We start from the raw sequence: 23,107 nt of genomic DNA, 5'->3' as shown, positions 1-23,107 counted from the left end.
TGTGATTCGTTGTGTGATAACGTCAGTTAAGTTACTGTTATTTGGGCAGACTTTGGGGATTTCCCTTCTCCTTTAAGAGGCGCAAAGCAGCCAATAGAAACCAACAGGCAGCTGGTGGGCGGAGCCTACCGTAAGGAGACGCACGCGCAAGACGCAACTTCTAGTAGCTGAGTGTTGTCTTTACGTCGTCTACAGCCGGGGGTTGTGGAGCGATTATGGGCACCTGAGCCAGGCCCGATCCGGAGCTCCTGCCCTACACAGATATTCGCAGAAAATATATATCATCCCCTAGACCGGAAGCGGGGCCTCGCTCCCAGGTCCGCTGGCCGCGAAGAGTCGCCATTTATTGTTATGGTTATGCGGCCAGCAGAAGCTAAACACTGTCCTCAGGGATCTGCAGCTTTACAGTACTTAGAATGTACATTCACAAAATGCTTGTGTTATCCAAGCTACTAAATATGGGACTGATACTGATCTGGCCTAACTGTAGGTGGCAAAGTGATCACTAAGTCCTGACAAGTGATATTCCAATTTTAAATTCTGATTGATACATTAGAGTAACATGACGATTTAAAATCAACTGTGCTTGCGGCTGACCTACATAATTTTTTTCTATGTCCCACAACGTTTCTTCATTAATACTGAATGTCTACCGTGTCTCAAGTTCCATTTTAAACACCGGGAAATGCCATAACGGGCAAGACAGGGAAGGTCGTTGCCCTGCTGGAGCTTACCTCCTGGTAGAGACCTCTTTCTTTCTCTGAGCACAGAATGTAAATGGCCTCCGTCTCCACTCCTTATTATTGTTTAGAGTACTTGTCATCAGGTATGGTAAGTACATGGTGGGGCAAAAGTAGGTTTGCAGCTGTATGAGAAAGCTTATGCTTATATTATTATTTATTACATAATTTTCCATACAAATAACTTTAAACCTACTTTTGCCCCATCCTGTATTTATGCCTCCCCTGCAGCCAAATGAGACTGTAAACTCCAGAACAAGAACTTTATTTTGGTCCATGCTGTTACATCTCCAGTGATTTAGAGGAGCGCCTGGGGTGTGTGTGTATACATATAATAGTCATTTAACAAATTGGTTGGATTTAATTGGATATGGAATGAGAGAAAACAATCACCAAGAATGATTCGGAGCTAAGCAACTGGCAGAACCATAGTGAGTATAATGGTAGACCCAGGAGTCTAAACTAAGATGAAAGGAGGGGCAGGAAAAGGGTGCTGGGCAATATACAACTTTAAAGCAAATGAATCGGCAATCTTACATGGAATTAGTAAATCACCATATTCTCAATATTCCTTGAACTTTTTTTTGCCCTCATAAGTAAATAATGATTGCTTTTTAAAAGATTTTATTTATTTTTAGACAGATATAAAGGGAGTGAGGAAGAGGAGAGAAACATTAGTTTGTGGGTGCCTCTCAGGTGCCCCCTACTGTGGGCCTGGCCTGCAACCCAGGCATGTGCCCTGGCTGGGAACTGAACCAGGGGCCCTTTGGTTCACAGGCCAGCACTCAATCCACAGAGGAACAGCAGCCAGGGTCATAAGTAAAAAATGATCTTAAAAACTTCTCCCATTCCAGTTGGATATCAAAGGGCACATAATAGCTACCAGAAAAGGGAATGCTTTGTTGACAAAGCATTCATGCAGACTACATCTTGATAATCTTCTGAGGTTTGGTATTTTCTATTGCTCATTTTTCCGTGAAATTATTTCTCTGAACTTTGGGAATGATGCAGGATTCATAAGAGCTTCTCTGACTTTACATAGTTACCTTTTATCTGGCTTTTGTGTTCAGAAATATGGTGGCTTACTTTCTAAGATTTTTTCTAGATGTATTCCCTCCCATTGGGTTATGTAGGCCCCCTCCTTTGTCTAGCATCTCTCTCCTGCTTATTTTATTCCACTTTTAGTACTTTCTCTTCAGTGAGGGGCCGGTCTCTATCTGAAAGGAAGTCTTAAGACAAGACTTCGTTTTGTCTTCCTTTTGGCAGGTCCATTTGGAGATTTCACTGGGGTAAACTAGTCTCTCTATTCCTTAACGTGGGTATTTGCACTATTAGGAAAAAACCCTCGAGGTTCAGCTGGCTGATGTGGGATTCTCCTCTTCTTAACAGTCAGACATTACCCTAATTCTTCCTTCTACTCACAAAGAAGTCAATATCATGCAGGTTGGTTAGCCCCCATTTGCTGATACTTGGGGGTTCATAAAAAAAGTATGCCACCTAATTTAATTGCAAATGCCATCCATGGTTATTTGGTTTGGGTACGTACGTAGGTGTAATTTTCCAGAACCACTAATACACCATAATCATCATACTATGTTCTGGATGCCCCAAACCAAGAATTTTTAATTCACCTATGCACCCATTACCAGGTATTTTCAGTAAATTAATAGAGAGATGCTGAGGGCTGACTTAGACAAAAATGAGGAAAAAAAATTGTTTTCAATTTTGCAAACTTCCCAGAACTCTATTAGCTTTGTGACATAAGCCTAAATTTTAGATAAACTCAGTTACTGTAATTATCTTAAATAACGCAACAGAATACAATATAGCATACTATCAAAGTATGCACTAGCCTCTCCAACCTTAACCATAAGCCTCATAAAAGGGTGTATTTCAAAAAGAAAAATACTTGGAGCCTTTTTCCTTGTTCTGCCTATGCTTAAAGCCTCTCAGGGTGGTAGTAACAGTGAATTTAAACAGACCAGTGCTTTTAAGATTACACACCCCTAAGGGTCATTAAAACGTTACAATTATTTATTTGAAAGTTTTAGAGACTAATTAAGACCAAGATTTTCCTTATTAAAAAACACATTTCAAATTAAATTCCCCTTCATTTAATTAACAATAAAAATGATAAAGTAATGGAAAACAGAGTAGAGCCTTACTACCTATGAATCTATTGGGCTGGCCGAACAGTCCGTTTGCTTTTTTCTGTAAAATGGCTCCAGTAGCGCTTAGTTGTCTTTAACTTCATTTGAAACCATTTTGATGGACTTTATTGTGACAGCTGTCACATCAGCATGCAGTTTTAAGAAAAACTCATCAGAATTGGTATTTTGGAAATTGGTATTGGAATTTTTGTGTAGTCATTTTAATAGTAAGATGAAAGAAAATACACATTTTGGCATATTATGCTTTATTCTTTCAAGGTTAGAAACATAACTGAGATGCAAAGGAAGATTTGAGCAGTATATGGAGAAGGTGTTGTAACTGATCAAATGCGTCAAAAGTGTTTGCAAAGTTTCTTTCATGCTGGAGATTTCTCGCTGGACAATGCTCCACTGTCGGGTAGACCAGCTGAAGTTGACAGTGATCAAATTGACATTAATTGAGATCAACATTATATACCACGTGGGAGATAGCCAACATACTCAAAATATTCAGATCAATAAAGTTATTGGTGAAAATGAAAAACGTGTCTTTTACTTTACGGAAAAAACTAAAACTTTTTGACCAACCCAATAAATTGCTATTTATTTATAGTAATATGAAAATTACAAAATATGTAAAATGTAGTCTTAAAGAAGAATTTTTAATTTGAATTTTTAAATAATTTCTATAAAAAACAAGCCTAAGTTATGCTTAGTGTCTGAATCCAAAGGTCTTATGTGTTTATCACGACTACTCATTACATTTTTTAAAGATTTTATTTAGTTTTAGAGAAGTGATGAGAGAGAAAGTGGGAGAGAGAAACACTGATCAGTTGCCTCTAGCATGTGTCCTGACTGGAAATTGAACTGGCAACCTTTTGCTTTGCATGCCCAACCGAGACACACTGGTCAGGGATACTCACTATTTTTGAACAAAAAATTGTATCTAGACCTCACTAAAAGCAAAAAAGATAACTTGTTTTTCTGTTCCCATTACTTTTAAATGTGTGACTTCATAGATCCTGTCATGTTTTGATACAATCTTATATTCACAAGTAGGACCGCCTTGACTCTTAATCATTGAAGAACTGGTTAGAACCTAGAACACAGGGAAAATAGTTAAAGGAGGGCCTGCCCGTCTTCTGGATTATCCTTCAGTACTCCTGTTTCCATGTAATCCTTTTCATTTTTAGCAGTAACTCATACTTTTCTTAACAAGAATTCAAAAATTCCACTTCATAAAAATCCATTTTGATTTCTTACAAGGGACACAGCATAAGACTTTAAAAGAAATGCTGCATTACTGCTGTTTTCCCAATGTTGTGATAGAAAGTTAGTTTTTAAAATTATCACTGACGATCTCAGTTGGCAACACCCAATTTAATAAACCACACACATTGAACTGTAGCTCTTAATTGTGCATAACATGTAATGCAGAGAACTAGCAGAATGTTAAGCTCCAAGTACTGCAGCATTCCTGACAGGGAGCTGTTTAGATTCTCCATACTTCTGTAATCAGAAAACTTGTTAAATACCTAGTAGTCTAGTATTGACTCACTGAGTTATAAAGGCTGTGTACCTATTTCTGTGGCTCTGGTTCTGTCCTATAAATATGGCAGATGCTAAAATGATGTTACAGTGTTATTAAAGGCTCTTCCTTGGCCCTGTGACGAGTTTGTCTCTCCTCTGGGGAAGAAAAGTCCTTTAAATGAACTTGAAGACTATCAAGGACCCATCTGAGTCATCAGCTTTATACAGTAAACACACCTTATTGGATATTATTTCACCCCTCCAGCTCAGGTACCCTTCATTTTCATTTCCTCTTAAAAACATGGTACTCTAAGGGTGAGGTTGGGCTGGGTGAAGATGCACAAAAGGCAACAAAGTGGGGACAACTGTGATAGCATAAACAACAAAATGAAAAATGTAAAATGTCTTACTCTGAAAAAAAAAAAAGATGGTACAACACACATGGGCTTTCAGAATGCTCAATTTCTTGACCTGGGTAGTAGATATGCAGAATTTGGCTTTAGAATTACAAATGCATACTAAACTGAACACAAATTTTATGTTGAAAAACAAAACATGGTACTCCAAAACGCACAGAAGGTGACTTGAGCAATGTATAAAAAGGTTACCAGTCTAACTCTTCTGGTTCCTTACAATCTGAACTCTCTTCTGTTCAGCACTTTGTAAAGAGATTTTATTTATTTAATTTTAGAGAGGGGAAGGGAGAAAGAAAGGGAAACACCAATGTCTGGTTGCCACTCACTCACCCCCAACTGGGGACCTGGTCTGAAACCCAGGCATGTCCCCTAACTGGGAACCGAAGCAGCAACCCTTTGGTCCACAGGCTGGCACTGAATCCACTGAGCCACACCAGCCAGGGCTGTTCAGTACATTTTTAAGGCAGCTTAGATTGTGAGCCATGTATAAAAAGATTAACAATCCTAACTATTCTGTTCATTACAATCTGAACGCTCCTTTGTTCAGCAAATATTTAAGGCATCTTCGACTGAATTAGGTGTCAGCAGCAGCCATAAAATAAATTGGCTTAGACTAACCAAATCTCTATCTGCAGTCATCAGCTTTCATTTATACACTTAAAGAGCACTTATTACATACTTATGCTATGTACACCATACACAATGCTAAGTGCTAAACATTTATTCTGGCAGACAAGGTAAAACAGAATGAGTTCCTAGCCTAAAGGAATATGCTGCATTTAATGAGGACAAGAGTTGTAATTTTTTGCTAGGGTATCAGATATCATGGTAGGTAAGTGGACAATGGGTGGGATAAGGTAAAGCAAAATACAACGCATGGGGAATTCCTTTAGTTCATTTTAACTAAGGTTTACACAGTGGGATGACATCAAATGGTTTTTAGCTTAAAATACTAATTTTATAATTGAAAAATCAACAAAGCAATTAAAGACTGAAGTTTAAGGGTCAAAAAGTCCAAGTTACAAGGCTACTGTAGCAACTGGAATGATGTGGGGCATGAAAAGGAGGAAACCCTTTAACTGTGATAAGTTGAATATCACCACCAAATTTATGCATAACTTTATACTGATATTAAACAGATAAATTCTGTATTTTATCATAAGTTCCTTTTTATGCATGTTAGTGATGATATTCAACTTTCAACTTTCAAAAAATTCAAAATGTATTTAACATTCCCTCATGGCAGTCTTCGAGTTATCCTGAAGTTAATAGTTTTCCCCTTCTAATACAAATAGACAAAAATTATGACTCCCCATAGTCAAGGACTAGCTAATTTACCAAGTAAACCATTGTCCTGGTGGGTGAGAATGGTATTTTTTTCTGTGGCCCTTTACATTCCATGGTATTTGCAATTACAATACCAAGAAATTATTGCCAAATAGTTCGTGCTGTGGATGCATAAATCCACATGTAGGTGAATATTCAATTCATCTAACTGTATAATGTATTATTATCTGCTTTTATTAAAGGGAAGGCTCATTATAATGGACTCAGGAAGCTGGGCAAAGCCAAGAGAAAAATCATTCCAATTCTTAAGGAAGAACATTAAAACCCACCACTTGCCCAACCAACCCTTTTCTATTTGCAAGAATTAAAATTATCTTCTGCATTTTAAGAGTGCTGTAAACCAGCTCACTATTGTAAACACCTAAAATATCTTCAGGAAAAATTCTATGTAGATGATTATAATTAAAACACGTTATTTGAGGGTTTTTTTCCTAGTAGTGGTGGTGAAATGCCATCCTCATGCCCATTTTCTTTAACCACTGGGACCCATTTTTAATGGCTTAAGTGTAAGGAAACAGTAACATAAAGAGGGCACAATTAAATGAACTTTGGTTTCATTCACTTAACTGATGCACATTAACCATTATGGAATGTTTCTGAAAAATAGGAAGCCCAGCTCATAAATCAACACAATCGCCAAGGCCCTCGAGCCAGACAATGGAATACAACTAATTTCTATGTATTTCTGGATTCTAAGAAACAGTAATAACCAACCATGTTCACTTCCAACTTCATTAACGTAAGATTTCTAAATTTTCATGTGTATCTCAATAAACAATTAGACCCCTGACATTCATATTTAAAAATATTTGAAAAAAAAATATTTGAAAACCCTAGATGTATACAACGGATTAAAATTTTGTTAAGGGATGTATCAATATCTCTTAGGGACTATATAATCCCCTGACAAGTTAATTTCATCTGCCTAATAAAATTGCATACTTAACATAAAGTTATCCAGCAAAATTCACCCTTGCCCACTGTGATTGGTTGGAGCATTGTCGTGTAGACCTAAGAATCATGGGTTTGATACCCAGACAGGATACATGCCTAAACTGCAGGTTCAGTCCCTGGTTGGTTCAAGTGTAAAATGCAACAAATCAATGTTTTTCACATTGATGTTTCTCTCCCTCTTTCTCCCTCCCTTCCCCTCTCTGTGCAGTCACTAAGTACACCCTCAGATGAGGATAAAATTACCCAGTGAAATTAAAACATACCTACAGAGTTTTTACTTCCCTAAAAAATTTTAGAAAGATAATTTGCCATTTGTATTACACAAAATCTATTTGTCTTAGCACACAAATTTCTGTGAAAATGTTTCAAGTTGACAGAATGGGCCGTTTTCAAGTAACTTGTAAGAGGGGCTTGGTATGAATTACACCAAATCCTACTCAAAGTGAACAAGGACTAACTTTTAAAAAGCTTTGTACTTATTGACTAATATGCTTTTGGAAATAGTAATGCAAATTCTCCATCATAATGTAAGTTCCTGTATTAATGTAAGAATACGAAGGCTAGGAATTCCAGTGTTCTCTAATAATGGCTTGGAATAATCCCCTGTACAATTTCCTGTTTTCCCAAAGAAAAGAAGAAAACAGTATAATGGAGTTTGAAGAGTTTTATAAAGTACTTATTACCCACCCCACCCCCCAAAAAGGTCAAACCACACCAGCAATTTTCCTACAAGAGGGACTGATTAATATTCTAACATCTAGAAACTGGCCAGAAAAATCAGTTGTATAGAGCAGACACAGGTATAATCTCAAAATCAGGTAAACAAACAGCTACAACCACTTACGACATTTTTATTGGCATATGACAATTTACAAGGGTCCCTGTTGCATTATACATCACACTAAGAATTGTTGAGCCATCTACATTCATTATTACTGGGTAATATTTTTGTCTCAAATTATTTAATTCCCAACACTTCATTTTAACTGTGACAAAAGGAATAGTAATTCCTTAAAGTTGGCTGAAATTGGAAAAACATATTTTGCTTTTTATATTAAAATTCTAAGATGTTGAAAGGTATACACACCTAAAGACTGAGTCATGGCCTTCTTGAACAGCTATCTGCTTTGGAACTACCCCTTGGTTCATTTTTATTTTCCTTCTCTAGGCAACAGGAAATCTGTTAATGCAGCTATCAAGAGTTATTTTCTGGCACTTGTAAACAAGTTATCTTTACAAGAGAAACCATTCGATTTTTACAATATGTCATGAAGTATAAAATTAAATTGTGGTTAAAAAAAATATGTACACACTACTTTTTATATGCTTGGTTCTGAAAAAGATAACATCCACAATCATCATTCCTATTATATTCTGGTAGCACATTCTTTCCTCAATTTTGTTTCAAGAACAAAGTTACTGTATCCTACATATGCTATGTTAAAGCAGTGCATTTGCAATGGAAATAAAACCTGTTGGTAGGACTTAGGTAGCTTTATTCCCACTCCCCATTAAATAATTTCTCAGGAAATTCCTTTTTTCCTATTAAGTTGAAAAGAAAAACCGCACTTCATAGTCATGCGTATAGATTTGGTATTTAACAAAATAACTTAAAAGCTAAATTTACTTGTATAAAGGAAAATGGTTGTGAAAATTCGCATGTACTGGAGATCAAATCCATGTTGCTTTAGTGTGTAATTAATCTAACTGGAAGAATATTAGTTATGTCCTGATCAATCCTACATACATATTTGCTTTGACAGTTATTTCCTCTACTCTAACAATTTCAGAAAGGCCAAATTAACAGGAGAAATCATGCAATACTAAAGATCTTAGGGAAATCATCACATACTGGTTTATTTTTCATCCTACCCCTCCCCCAAATAGCTCTTAGCAAATTCAAATTCCCCCGGCTGCAATCAAGGTGCTAGAAAGATTGCAAATCATCAGATGACAATGAAGGGCCATACATTTAAGATCTTGAAAAGATTACACTAGCAGAGTAAGCATTATCTCCTTTTAATGCAGACATTTACAACTTAATTGAATAAAATCTGATTACTTTTGTATAATGCTCATAAAGCAGGCATATGTAACACTGAGATTTACTATTTCAGATTTTCATTCCTTTAAGAGCAATCAGCATAAGCATAAAGGTAACTGACATGTTCAAATTATCTAACTAAAAAACAGAACCCTAGGGAAGAAAAAAAGGAAAGGCCATTTTACAAATGCAATTGAAATAAGGAAAAAAAGTAAAAACCAAGGTAGATGAATTCTGCAACAAACTTCCTGTTGAAACTTTTTATTATTGTTGACATTTGAAAAACAAGTTACGTAAAATACTACTAATGAACAATTATGTTGTTCGTCTATTTTTTATCATTAGACAACAAACTCGTATTTCAGCTATCGAAAAGCTTAAATAAATATGTAAGACATAAAATATGGTATATCTTTTTAATGTATCAAGTTATTCTGCAGGATAATCCTCTTCCATACTAGCATGAACAACAGGTTTTGTTGTGTTCTGTTTTTAAAAATAAAATATTTGGTAGGAATGGGGTTTTTATTTGCAGTATTATTACAAACCAGTTTCCTCTCTCAAAGAATAGCTGCTATCTAAGACCATGACTCAAACTTTTAAATAAAAATAGAAAGAGAATAACGAATTTCAAATCCAAATAGTAAAGGCTCCTAAGAGTGATTTTTATAGGCCACCCCTGCTTGTGTTAGTTAAAAAACAAAAACAAAAACCCTCATATTTTGCAATCTTACTAGCTTGTATTCTTAAACATTTCCTGAAGGGTTAAACTAGCTTAGTTTACCAAAGTAACAACGTTTTCAGTGGTACACTTCAAAAATTAGTCACCCTACAATGTAGTGTGTTTGAATTAAGGAAAATGTTAAAACAAATGGTTACAGTTAAAATAATTAGTGCAGTCTCTATAAACAACTTCTGTCCAGAAATTTGTATGTAGAGCTAACGTTTACTTCAGCATAAACATTAACAACAGGGAGGGAAGAGAATCAGAACTTTCACAGAGTTGTACTTGACCATATCTTATAGACAAAGCAGAATTACAATGCATGTAACAAAAACAGTAAAAGTATTCTTAAAAGTTGATAGTTACAAATAGGGTACATAACAATTTTCTACTTTATCTCAGTACAATTTTCAACATACAATCTACTATTTTTCCAAGATCTTTGAAGACTTAAAACAAAGTTTCTATAGACTACTTGCAAACAGTAAAATTTAAGTAAAATGCTTACATTCTTTATTTGAAAACAAAAATCAGGTAAAAAAAAAAACAACAATGGGTGCAAGTTCTGCTCTCTGTTGCAATCTCACTTCAGATTTACTATTCCTAAAAAAAAGAGAGAAGATAAAGATTAGCAAAGGTGTAGAGTGTGAAAATGATCCATAATAATCAGTTCCTAAAATTAAATAAACAACTGGCCCTCCAAACACCCACAAAAGTTAGAACCTCTAACGACTTGAAAATTTCTACCTTTTCTTCTTTGCGTCTGTCCTTCTTTTCTTCATTATTTTCCATGGTCTCTTCTTCATCTTCAACAATCCCGTCCCCTTGGTATTTGTCATGAGTCCATTTTGGACTGCTACCTGATTTTTTGAAGTTAAAGCGCCCTCTGCCACGTTGAAAAGTACCACGACCTCTTCCTCTTTTGGCCCAATAATCCACACCATCATCTCTGTCGTCATGCTACAGAAAGGTTAAAAACGATTGTCACTGAAATGTCTTTCTTCAAGAAAAATGACTTATACCCCCAAACCAGTAAGTCATGGTATTAACTTTCTGAAGCCTTGGTACATGAAACTGTTACTGTCCTAAAACACAATAAAACAAAACCAGTAAAACTCAACTTTTCAAAAAAAAATTTTCTATTGTCAAAGCAAGTAATACATTTTACTGCTTAGTAACCCAAGCACGAAGAGCTGCTCAGATAATTTTTTGGAGAGTATCAACTGCTAAATTACCACCAATTACTAGATTTTTTACTTTTTCCCTTTCCATTATGATTTCAACCTAGGCTTACTTGTTACAAGTTATACTGCATATCAATGTGATAAAATAACCAACGTTTTTACAAAAAAAATTTACCTTAGTCATAGAGATGTTACAAGTCATAAAAACATCACAACATAATCAACACTAAATATAACAGGTGGCATGAATAATTTACATGTAGAAAGATTTTAAAACCCTGAGATATAAATCTCAATCAATGTATATTACACATCAATCTTCTTGGCTAGGTAATCTCACAGCCCAGTTCATGATGGCATGGTCCCTAGAGAAATATCTCAACTTATTTCTTTCTTCACCAATCTGAAGTACTGTAGCTATTACAATTCAACCGTAATTTTTCATTAACTATATCCAAATTAAGATGTTTCCCAAATTACAAATTATTATATTAATCAAAACAATCTGAAAAATCAAATAGTACTTGACTTTGTGGACAAGCAGATGAGTATTATACCGAAAATATAAAACAAAAAGCCAAAGTTCTCCTGTAATATAATTTCATTAACTGCTACTTCCCACTTACACAAATGGGAACTAAGGCAAAATGATGTCCCTGTATGAAACAGGAATAAATGCAAACTATGTTGCATACCCTATGGAGTACTGGTCAACTGCCCAAAAGTCACTAAAACTCTTTTCAAATATTACATGAGCGAGCACCTTTTCCAAAACAGAACATGACTTTTGTGCATACTCATGTAATACAGATCACTCTCCTGCTTGCATGACTTAAAAAGCAGTTACACATGTAAAAGAACATTTACCAATTTCTAACAATGTTTTGACCAAACCAATGAAATATCACTAGCTAGAGGTATGTATGACTCCATAAAGAAAATTTAGTAGCTATCAAAAGTTTAAATTTCAGTGTCATAAAGTTTAACTGTAAACTGGAAATAAACTACTTTAAAATAGTCTGCCACTCAAAATAATACCTACTCAATCATTTAATACAGGCTCCCTTTTATTATCAGCACAACCAACTCCAGAGTTTGTGTTTTCTTTGTGGTATTTACACAGTTTTCCATAAATTTGTGAGAAGAAGCACACAGGTTTTCTAGTGAGAGACACAGGTTTATATCTTAACAGAAACTGTGTAGCCATTCCTCATTTTACAAGAGAGCACTGAGGAAACCTAGATGGTCTGTAAAAAGTGCCCAGCTCACTGTGTGACAGGAAAAGACTAGATAAACTAGTCCACCCTGCAAAATACTATTACTAATCCCCCTTTGGATAATGGAAAAAAAAAACCAAAACACTAAAGCACAGAGAAATTGAGTCACTTGTCCAAGGCCATAGCAGTAGTCCTTTCCACTACCTCTTCTTCCACATCACCCACCAAATACACTTCCCAGGAATCCTGGTGGCAATAAAAAATTACATACAAGGCAGCTAGAAGTAGAAAACAGGAAAAAGCAGTGGCAAAGCTAGACATTAAGAGTTAAACCACTACTTTTACATGCATAATCATATGAAACTGGGTAAAAAAAAAATGGCTACAACATTATGCTATGTACTTCGGAGGTTATCCCGGCAGCTAAGTGACATTTTGATGTTAAGCATACTAACTTAATCCTCAACTTCTAACACCCACAATTTAATATTACAACTTCTAAAAATTAATTACTTCAGAAATAATAAAGGGACAGAGAAGTTAGATCTATATAATACAGTCAAAAATGTTATAAAATGAGACCATAATTAGAACCAAGATCTTCTGTATCCCCCTTATTTTTTCTCTATAGAATGATCAAGCTTCAAAGTGTTAAATTTTATTAAAACTCCATTCCTTTTTTTTTTTTAAAGAAGACATTTTAAATTTATTTTTAGAGATGGGGAGGTGAGGGTGGGGGGGGTGGGAGGAGGGGAGAAACAGAGCAAGAGAAACATCAATGTGTGGTTCCCTCTCACACGCCCCCTACTGGGGACCTTGCCTACAACCCAGGCATGTGCCCTGACTGGGAATTGAACCAGCGACCCTTCAGTTTGCAAGCCAGCGCTCAATCCACTGAGCCACACCAGCCAGGGCTAAAACTCCATTCTTGAACCCCTTTCCCACTAGGAGTTTTCTTTCTCAGAATACAGTATCAACTCAGCACTGAGAACTTGCCTAATACAGCATATTTCTACCACTTGCTCCAACTTCATATACTCACCCCTCCAGAGAAGTTCAGCTTCTAAGACTATTATCTCTCCTGGAATACTTATTATTGAAAACATTACAGAATCTGCATAAATCCAAGTTTTAGGATGGAAAAATTCAGAAGAGTGCAACAAACATTACTATTACTCTGAACTGGAAGGATGAATATGTTGCTTGCAAAACCCAGGCTCTGGAGCCCATACAAGAGTTCAAATTCTGACCCTCCTTCTTCTAGCCATGTAACTTTTAACTTTGGACAAGCCACTCAATATCTGTATACCTCACTGTTTTTCATTTGTAAAAATGAAATAATGGCCTCAAGAGGATTTTATAATGGTGCACAGCATAGTATATATCCTCATCAACATTATTACTAAGTACTGTTTCATTAACATGACAAAACTTCCAGGCGGGTAAATTATTCTGAAAGGACCTAGGGGAATGATTATAGTTTTCGATCTCATTTCCTCCAAGTTATATTTTTGTTTATATTTCCATTCTCAAAGCTAGCTGCCTAAGAAGTCAATGATCTTTACTGCAAAATCTTTTGTTTGTTTTTTTTTAATTTAATTTATTTATCTTTAGAAGGGAAGGGGAGAGGGAGAGAAATATCAATGCATGGTTGCTTCTCATGTGTCCCCTGCTGGGAACTGGCCCCTGCTAGGAACTGGCCTGCAACCCAGGCATGTGCCCTGACTGGGAATCGAACCACGATCTTTTGGTTCGCAGGCCCACGCTCAATCCACTGAGCTACACCAGCCAAGGCTAAAATCTTTTAAGTTTAAATATCCATGTCAAAACCAGTTATTTCACTGGTTCATTAAGAAAAAAAGTATTATTTTGGGGAATTGATTTTAAGAAATAAATGTATTTATTAACATGCTATTTTTACTTCTGGTGAACATCACTTCTAGTGCATCACTGTGACAAATGCACACTGTATGCTTAATACAGAAAGGAACTTTTTTTTATTTTTTATATATTTTATTGATTATACCATTACAGTTGTTCTATTCCCCCCCTTCATTCCCCTCCACCCGCACACTCCCTCCCCCACCATTCTCCCCCCCCTTAGTTTATAACCACGTGTCTCAAGTTCTTTAGATTCTATTATTTCCCCTACTATTCTCGCCCTCCCCCCTATCTATTTTCTACCTACCATCTATGGTATTTTCTGTTCCTTCTCCCCCCTTCTCCCCCTCCCACCCCCCTGCTTCTAACCCTCCATGTGTTCTTCATTTCTATGGTTCCACTCCTGATCTAGCTGTCCTCTTGGTTTGCTTTTGTTTTAGGTGTGGTTGTTAATAACTGTGTGTTTGCTGTCCTTTCACTGTTAATATTTTTTATCTTCTTTTGCTTGGAAAATTTTTAACTATAACACAGAACTGCAACATACAAAATGTTACCACTACTTGTGACTAAATTCTTAAAATAACACTCGATTAGTAAAACTGCTATCCAATTACAGGCCAACCTAAAATGATTATGTCCCAATTCAAGGTAAAAATATGATACCAGGTTATGAAATAATGCCAGAGATAAATGAAAGTCTGGCCTACATTAAGTATTTGTAAAACATTACAAGTATTTTTAAAAATCTACGAACCTCTCATTTCCCTTTTAATTTTTTGATCCTTCACACTTGATCTACTCTTTGGCATTTTTACCATCACTCAATCCTCGCTGCATCTTTGCAAAGTCAGCTTAACAACACCTTCTCTTCTGAGTGATCTTATAATGGCTTTAGCTATGGCCTGTAAAAACATGGCTCCTACATTTCTGTCTCTCTTTCTATACCATATATTAGCAAGTATGCATTGTGTATCTCTACATGATTTCTTCTGCTATTTCAGGAACAGAACTTAATCTCAAGTATGCATCTTCCCCCTATATCCCCTATATCTTAGAGAATTTCTTCTCACTACCAACACCCAACCAGTGGATCCCTGAGTTAAGTCCTCATAACCATTACTTTTTTGTCTCAAATCTAGCTCCTTTACTCAGACAGTATCCCTCAGATGTATCTGTTCCCACAACCACAATTCTTCTAAAAACTGTTTTAAATCCATACTTCCACAACTTAACTCCTGCTTTTGCTAAGTTTTCCCAACCTTGTAACAATCATCTAGTCACATCTGAGTTCTGGAGTTCTCTGTATCAGGGTATTTCAGTGCTTCTGCTCCCCAGAGAATACCTGCCTATCTTTTAAGCTCAAGATTTGAGCCAAGGTCCTTTACAAAGTTTCTCCTAATCACTCTTCCCTTTGTAATAACCCACCATTCCCTTCTTTGGAGAAAATCCACAATACATATTTTGAATGCTTGTTTCTCCATTACTAGTCTCTAAGCCAAAAATTAGAATTATATGTGTCTTCCCATTCTTCAGATCTGGTATAACTAGCAGGCTGTTAATACATAATTTCTTAAATCAAAAACAAGACAGATCTTTTAAACTACTCTATACTACAACTGAATGAAAAGCCTTTCACCTTCCTGACTAAACTGAAGCAATTCAAGCATAAATCTCTCCTGACAGGAGCATATGTTGAGTGATTATCATAATGCACTGTATGAAAATTTAACTTCTTTGGACTCTTGGTGGTTAGAGTTCACACAAAAAAGAGGAAAATGGGAACGCATTTCAAAAATAAGTATAATGCCCATTCTCCAAACAAAATATCAATATACTTCATTCAGAATACAGCTCTATCCTCTAACTTAGATGTGCCATGGAAATTCATGCTCATTCAAGTACAGAGAGCAGCAAAAGGAGGTGTACAGTTGATCCTACGGGAAATACAAAAATAAATACTAATACCAGAATAAACTGTTCTACATACTCACAACTATAAACCTACGTTTGCCCCACCCTGTATATATTCATAAAAGCCAAATGAAAAGATACAATTCTGTAAAGCCAGTATTATATTCTTGCTTGCTTCAACAAAACTAGGTCTTAACTAGTCTCTGAAGCATGACTTCCTGAGAAGCTATGACAAAAATGAATACAGTGGTACCTTGGTACTTGTCATCATTTCAAAACTCGTGACGAGTGCCAAAACAGACAAGTACCATAGAGCATTTTCTCTTGTGGGGCAGCATAATGGCTCATACAAGTTCTAGCAAGTATGATGAGTTCCGAGCAAATCCCCGAGTGCTGTAACATTTTCTTATCAAAATGTGACGAGTACAGGGTTTGACGAGTTCTGAAACCGTCAAGTACCGAGGTATGACTGTACTTCTGGCAACAGTTTCAGTATTTCCTTAAGTCTGCATCTATAATACAGGACAGACCCTTTTCCTCCATGAACTGCGTAAGATTTCCATCACTACCTAGTGAATCATTCAGGACCCAACTTCTCTGGTTTCGTGCCTTAGAAAACTACTCCAAGAAAAGAAAAGCATCACAAGGAAACATCAAATTAGTGTATCTAACAACTTCTCCATGACATTTTTCATCCTTCTTTCATTCCAATCAAAGTTAAGAGCCTCCCTGAAATCCTTCATTACATGTAGAATTCTTCTCCTTCATTTAAGCAATTGCCTGTGATGATGGTAGGTAAATCTTTATGAGAAGCTCTGCAGTATCACTGTCTTACAGACAGATAAAACATAATGTTTTTCACTGAATGTGGCTATCAAATCAGGTATATTTTTAGATAACCCTGATCAGCCCACAGGTGATGTCAATAAAGTACAAACAGGACTAAAGGGACCCACATTTTCAAAACTTCAAATTGTCTGGGTAATGAATTTTTTAAAAGGTTGCCCACATTACAGTGAAATCTTATCATAGTAGTGGATATCTGCACCCAGTATGCTTTGAAAATTAATGCAAACCAAATAAACACAGATTTCTAACACCCACCAAGAAGTACTTCTTGCTCTTTGGGGTATATTCTGGATCCCATTCCTCTTCCTTCGGTCTCTTTTGAAAAGTAGTATTTGAGTTGTTTGGACCAGTATTTGTCCCAGCAAAAACTCCTCTGGCTCTTCCTCTGCCTCTAATTCGAAACTGATTAACATTAACAAAGTTGTTTAGTAATGCAATCAAAGGCATTTAAGTTGCATGCAAACTAAAATTTTACTGAAGTAACAAAAAAACATATGCCCTAATTTTCTTCCTAAATCCCAATTTACAGCTACTGAGGGTGGAAAAGGGTGGCCATTTCATATCACAGGCAAAAAAAACCAAAACAAAACAAAAAGCCCTGTCTTTTGAAAGTGAAGTTAAGAAGAAATGCACAAAAACTAAGTGTTAGAATACTACACTTTCATGGCCTGGAATAGTTTTTAAAAATAATCTAATTAGTTATTTTCCCTCTGACTAGCCAAAAGAGTTGTCTACTTCAATTATCATAGGAGCCAGGTATTCAAGTACACCTATCACAATATAAGCAAAGCTCTTCAGTTTCCCAAATGATCTAATCAATGAACTCTGTAATAACCAACTGGAACTCAATCAAGGTAGAAATGTGAATCTAAAAATTAAACAGTTAGGAAGAAAATGAGCTACTATGAACTCATTAAATTAGTAATTAAAACAAATTTATTAAAACATGAGGGAAATATGTATGCTATGCAGAATAGAAAGTTATGATTTCTATGATTAATACACACATAAACAAGGACTTGAAGAGAACAGGGTAAAAAATGTTATAATACAAGAGATGAACATGCAGATTTTTAAAACTGTTTTTAGATAATCTTTCAAAACTAAGTAATTTAAAAAGTGGATCTTAATAACTTCCCTTGACTCTTAGATATTTAAGCACTATGTATGGTAACTGATTCCAAAGAAATGTATCTAGTTTATATAGATGCTTCTAGGTCTCAAAATGCATTTCTCTTATTCTTTTTTAATTAAGCAAAAATCCCGCCCCCCGCCCCCCATCTCTATGTACAAAAAAAGCATCATCTCAGCTCTGGCCCTTCCTCCTTCCCCCTAAATGTCTTTCTTATTGAAGAAAACACTTCAAATACCATTTCATTTTTCAAGGCTAATTCTAACTGCAGGAATAATGAATCACATAACAGAGTGTCTAAATCATATCATTTAACTTCCCATTCATATAGCAAGTCCTAGCAAATGATCAGACAATTTTATTACTTACAAAGGTTCCTCGTGGTCGGCTAACTCCCGCAAAGCCCGAGTATTCTTTCAGTTCATGGTGAGTTTTAAATTCTTCTTCTCGTTCTTTCTTACTCTCCTTTTCTTCTCGAGAACTGGGAGAAGAAGGTGATGCTGAAGAGGATGAAGATCGAGAATGATCTTGCTCTCTGCCTTTATGTTTACTGAAAAATAAAGAAAGAAAACAAGAAAAACATATGTGCTATCTTTAAAAAGATGAAGGCCTTGTTGAATCTTATAATAAGAGGGATATGTTTCAAGTCAAAAAACTATCCCCTATTAAAATGGTTACATAACTAAGATGATTGGGTGTTAAACTTTGACAGTCTATTTCCATTCACCTTCAATATTTGGTTTACATCACTACTGAAAAACATACTATGGCTTGCCAGTTATAAACTAGCAGTCTGGAAACTTCAAGTACGAGGTTCAGTTCTTCAATATTTTTAACTTATTTTTTTGTTATTTTATGGAAAGAAAAAGAAAAGTAGGAAAAAGTAAGAATGTTCTTAAACGTCAAGTTTCAAAATGACTTAAGTCTGTATACCATGGGTGAGAACAGTTGGTATGGTTTGGGCCATAACTCCATTATAGAAATAAAAAAACATGACATTACAAATACCAGTCATAAATAAAAAACACAAGTAAAATTCATTTACCTAATACCAAAAAAATAGGAAATAAATAAAACCCAAAACAAAAACCAAACAAACAAAAAAACCCCGCAAAACAATTATCTATGATACTTAACATTCCTATTACTTTTTTGACTCTATGGTGATCAATTTTACATGATTCTAATCCAACACCCGAAAAGGTCATACCTGCGATAACTCTTACCACTGCTAACAGTATCCATGGAAACATTACTTTGAAAGACTAATACACATTGCTATTTCATAAAAACTAGTCCTTCCTCCCCCCCCATCTCTCCCATGTTAAACCACTAGAAATCAGTTTAAAATTCTTGTACTCTGGGTGTTATGAGTTGAAAAAGTGCGGAATCAAGCATAACGAACCAAAGTTCTTACACAAACTGTTTCTAGAAATGCACTGCATTGAAGTCCAACCTCCTGATGTAGCCTGGATAATAGGACACATTAATTTGTCATTTTTTTTTTCAGTGTTAGCTTGCTATTCCAAAGTTTTTGTCCTCATCCACCATAAGCCGTGTAAAAGACAAATACATTTTTGCTGTAAAACAAATAATTTTAATTGTTTAAATTTAAACATTCGATTACACAGTCAAAATTGAAAGCAATTAAGCTGACAATTATTAAAGGCTAATTAGAAGCTAAAACCTAATTCAGACAGTTTTAACAATTACCTGTCATCTTTGTAAGATTTGAATTCCTTGTAATCTTTTGGAGTTTTTTCTTGCTTTCTTGACCCACTGGATTCCCTGGAGCCCTTGGAATCCCCACGTTCTTTACTTCTTTCTTTTCGCCGACGATCAATGTCATGCCGAAGATCAGCAGAATCACACCTTAATTTTTTGTCTCCCTACAAAAGACAGATATAAAATAAATTTCAGGGGTGATATTAAAAAAATACGTATATATATATAGAGAGCGCCAAATTTTATACCAGTTTCTAAAGTGACATTTTATGATCAGAAAAAAAATGGATCATAAACTACTTCTACATTTAGTTTTTGTAAAAAAAATAAAATAAAATGTACTTGATTGTTTTTACTAAATATTTGTGTACACAAGTGCAGCAAGACTGGGAAAGTTATTAAATCTAGTAGCTTGAAAACATCCTATGTTTTTGTTCAAAGCAATCCATCAACGTTTGTACAGTAAAATGATAATTATTTTTCTGCTCAGCAATCCTCATTATCACCCCTCACCATTACAAATAGCATTTTTAAAAGGTAGTTAAACAATGACAAAGGTTATAATCTATACTTGTGGTATAGCCATCTGCCTATACAGTTAAGGTATCCTAAAGTAATGGTTCTAATTACTTAAGTCTCATTATCATAAAGCTCTTTCCAAAGAAGTTGACCAACCCAATAAAAACCACTTAAAGTAAGATTTCTATAATTTCCATAACATGCAACTGGAATAATAATTAATTAAACCAATTGAAGTTGAACAAGGGTAGAAACAAAGCCAAAATGACATTATTCCCAATCCTGTACTCAGTATCTTAGGCCATATACTGCCCTTTCTCAATTCAGGTATTGTAACGGACATTAGTTTAACTGGGTCACAATTCACCTCCTTCTTGTTCCATTGCTTTTTCAAATACTATATAATTTAGGAAGATGGAAAGAGGAATCTAGGAATGAAGAAAAATTACACATCAGTAAGATGCTAATAATGTGGACATCCTTGCTAATAGTCAGCAATAAATAGTACTGGGAAGTCTAGCTATGATATTCATAAGCATTCATAAACCAGAAAGTATAAATATATCTCCAAATGAAAACTACTCACCTATGTGCTCCCAGGCTAACCAAGAAAATGTAATCAAGAACAAAAAACTTCCTATTCACCTAGGTATTACCAACCCCACAAGTAACAAGCTAAGGAAAGTGAAAAGTAGTGTATACAAACTCCAAGCTATATGTATATTACACATATGTTCATTATTCATTCAGATAGGAAGATGAAAGGTAAAAAGCAATGTCATATCCTCTTATCCATCCATTAGTAACCACTATTTTCTCTTCCAAATCAAAATCTAATCTGAGTAATTAGGGAAGCAAAATACTCAGTGTCAGGGCACAAGTATAGACTGAACTGTTTGTAACACAAAACCGACACTGAATCCTAGGTACTGAAAGTGGAAGTCCAAATTAGTATTTACTTCTCAGAATCCAAGATCAATGCTCCATGCAAAGAAACCATTTTTTTCTAAGCTCTAAATTCCTATATAGTAAGTTATATTTAAATAGTTGCACACAACTGTTAATAAAAGCTTCTAGTAATAAAAGTACCAACGTTTTCATAATAATCTCATTGTTCAACGACTCTCCAAAACAGATGTATTCTCATTTTTATGGTTGGAAAACCAACGTCCAAGAAGCTAAATGTTTTCCAAGTATCAGAGACAGTATTTGGTGACAGCCAAAACTGGAACAAAGCAGTACTTCCAAGCCACCTAACCTTTTCATTACAACAGTTGATCTCTTTCTACTTTTCTCTACATACTTCTAACTAAGCTTTTATGGCCTGTCACATAACTGGCCTACCTAGAAAATGTCAATTTTGAATTATCAGAGTATATCAAAGCCCCCCAACAACTGAACTTCATTCTCACAGCTCCCCCGAAGCCAGTCATTCACAGGCTCCTCTAGTTTAAATATTCGTCCCCCCAAGTCCACAAATATTCTAACAGTGACACAACTTTTGTTCCAAACGTTCACTTGTAAATCAGTTCTTAGAATGTTTATTTCTTAGTCCAGATCAAAAATGCCCAGTAGCACTAGGATTACTTCTGTGAAGAACCTAGAGATATTAATTTAAGCACACATAAATCAAGAAATATTATTCTGGCTCATTTCCCTTCAAAAGTTTATTGAAACCCTAATATAATCTGTATCACTGCTTCTATAATTTTCCTTTGTCTACCCATTCATTCTTTACTCTTAAAAGTAATGTCTTCCCTTCATTAGCATTTTAAAAAAATTACCCTTGATTTAGGGAGCATTTGAGGTCCTGCTCTCTGCCATCTGGCAACAGTTTGGCTCAAATAAAGTCATAAAAATGCTAAAAAAAATTACTCTTGACTTGACTTAGTATACAATATAGTGTCAGCTTAATTTCTTCTAGAAAGGAACAATGTATGTATATGTATGTATGTATATATGTATGTATACATATATATAAGTATATATGTATGTATACATATATATAAGTATATATGTATAGTACATTCACAAGTTAAAAATAGAAGATATCTGTAAACGTTTTGCCTAGACAAACTATGCTTCATACATATCATTGACAAAGCTGAACTTAACGTGAAAAAAAGTTTCCCATTAAACATACCTTTTGAATTTCTTCTTTAAAAACTCTCTCTTCCCCTGCTAAACGGGTATGCTTCCTCAGGGCACTTGGAGAGATGTCAATTCTCCTTGATGTAAAATAAAGTCTATTTGTAGTCACATTAATTTAATGGTTCCAATGATAATTTTTCATTTTTGTAAAGAAAATACTAGACCATTATTTCTCTACTGATCGACTATTTTAACATAGTAATTAGTCTAATTACTAATAGACAATTAATAAAATTACTTCCACTAAAAATAAAATGTCTCAACCAGATTTTTATGTAAAGCCTGACCTTTTAGAATATCAAACTTATTTTAATCAAAAAAGAAAAATCTGTTTTAAATTTTAAGTGTCAACCATTATACAATTATAATACAAATATACTTAATATCCCCAATGAAAACATGAATAGGATCATTTATTCCCAAGTCTCCAATATTTTTAATATTCAGTGGACCTTTAGTTTTATTCTGTGCCTCTCCTTGCTTTTACGCTGTCAACTGCAACTTCCCATTACTTTTACTTACCACTGAAACCATATCTATAATGTAACAAGTACTTAGTTACATACTTTATAATCAATAATACTGTCACCACTACCCTGCAAAATAGGCATTAGTATCTTACTTTGTAGGTAG

General features: G+C 35.1%; 1 protein-coding gene across 9 annotated transcripts in view; it reads right to left on the bottom strand.

The window, feature by feature from the left end:
• Nucleotides 1-7,972: 7,972 nt before the first annotated feature.
• The window catches only part of BCLAF1 (BCL2 associated transcription factor 1), a 28,432-nt gene continuing 13,297 nt past the window's right edge, over nucleotides 7,973-23,107 (bottom strand). For 4 of the 9 annotated variants that reach the window (XM_037045688.1, XM_037045687.1, XM_037045684.1 and 1 more), the window contains exons 8-13: nucleotides 22,467-22,551; nucleotides 19,793-19,968; nucleotides 18,449-18,629; nucleotides 17,203-17,349; nucleotides 10,653-10,865; nucleotides 7,973-10,508 (exon numbers count right to left, since the gene is read on the bottom strand). In XM_037045688.1, the coding sequence (XP_036901583.1) occupies nucleotides 10,503-10,508; nucleotides 10,653-10,865; nucleotides 17,203-17,349; nucleotides 18,449-18,629; nucleotides 19,793-19,968; nucleotides 22,467-22,551 (808 nt within the window). In that variant the 3' untranslated portion in view covers nucleotides 7,973-10,502. Of the gene's footprint in view, nucleotides 10,509-10,652; nucleotides 10,866-17,202; nucleotides 17,350-18,448; nucleotides 18,630-19,496; nucleotides 19,660-19,792; nucleotides 19,969-22,466; nucleotides 22,552-23,107 lie in introns of those variants that run through there. The other 5 variants (XM_037045690.1, XM_037045689.1, XM_037045686.1 and 2 more) reach the window with 2 other exon arrangements.

The sequence above is a fragment of the Sturnira hondurensis genome, unplaced genomic scaffold (assembly GCF_014824575.4).
Source record: "Sturnira hondurensis isolate 20B ecotype Veracruz unplaced genomic scaffold, ASM1482457v3 Scaffold0004474, whole genome shotgun sequence".
Taxonomy (NCBI): Eukaryota; Metazoa; Chordata; class Mammalia; order Chiroptera; family Phyllostomidae; genus Sturnira; species Sturnira hondurensis.
The sequence above is the reverse complement of the archived record's forward strand: the minus strand, read 5'-3'. Positions and strand labels throughout refer to the sequence as shown.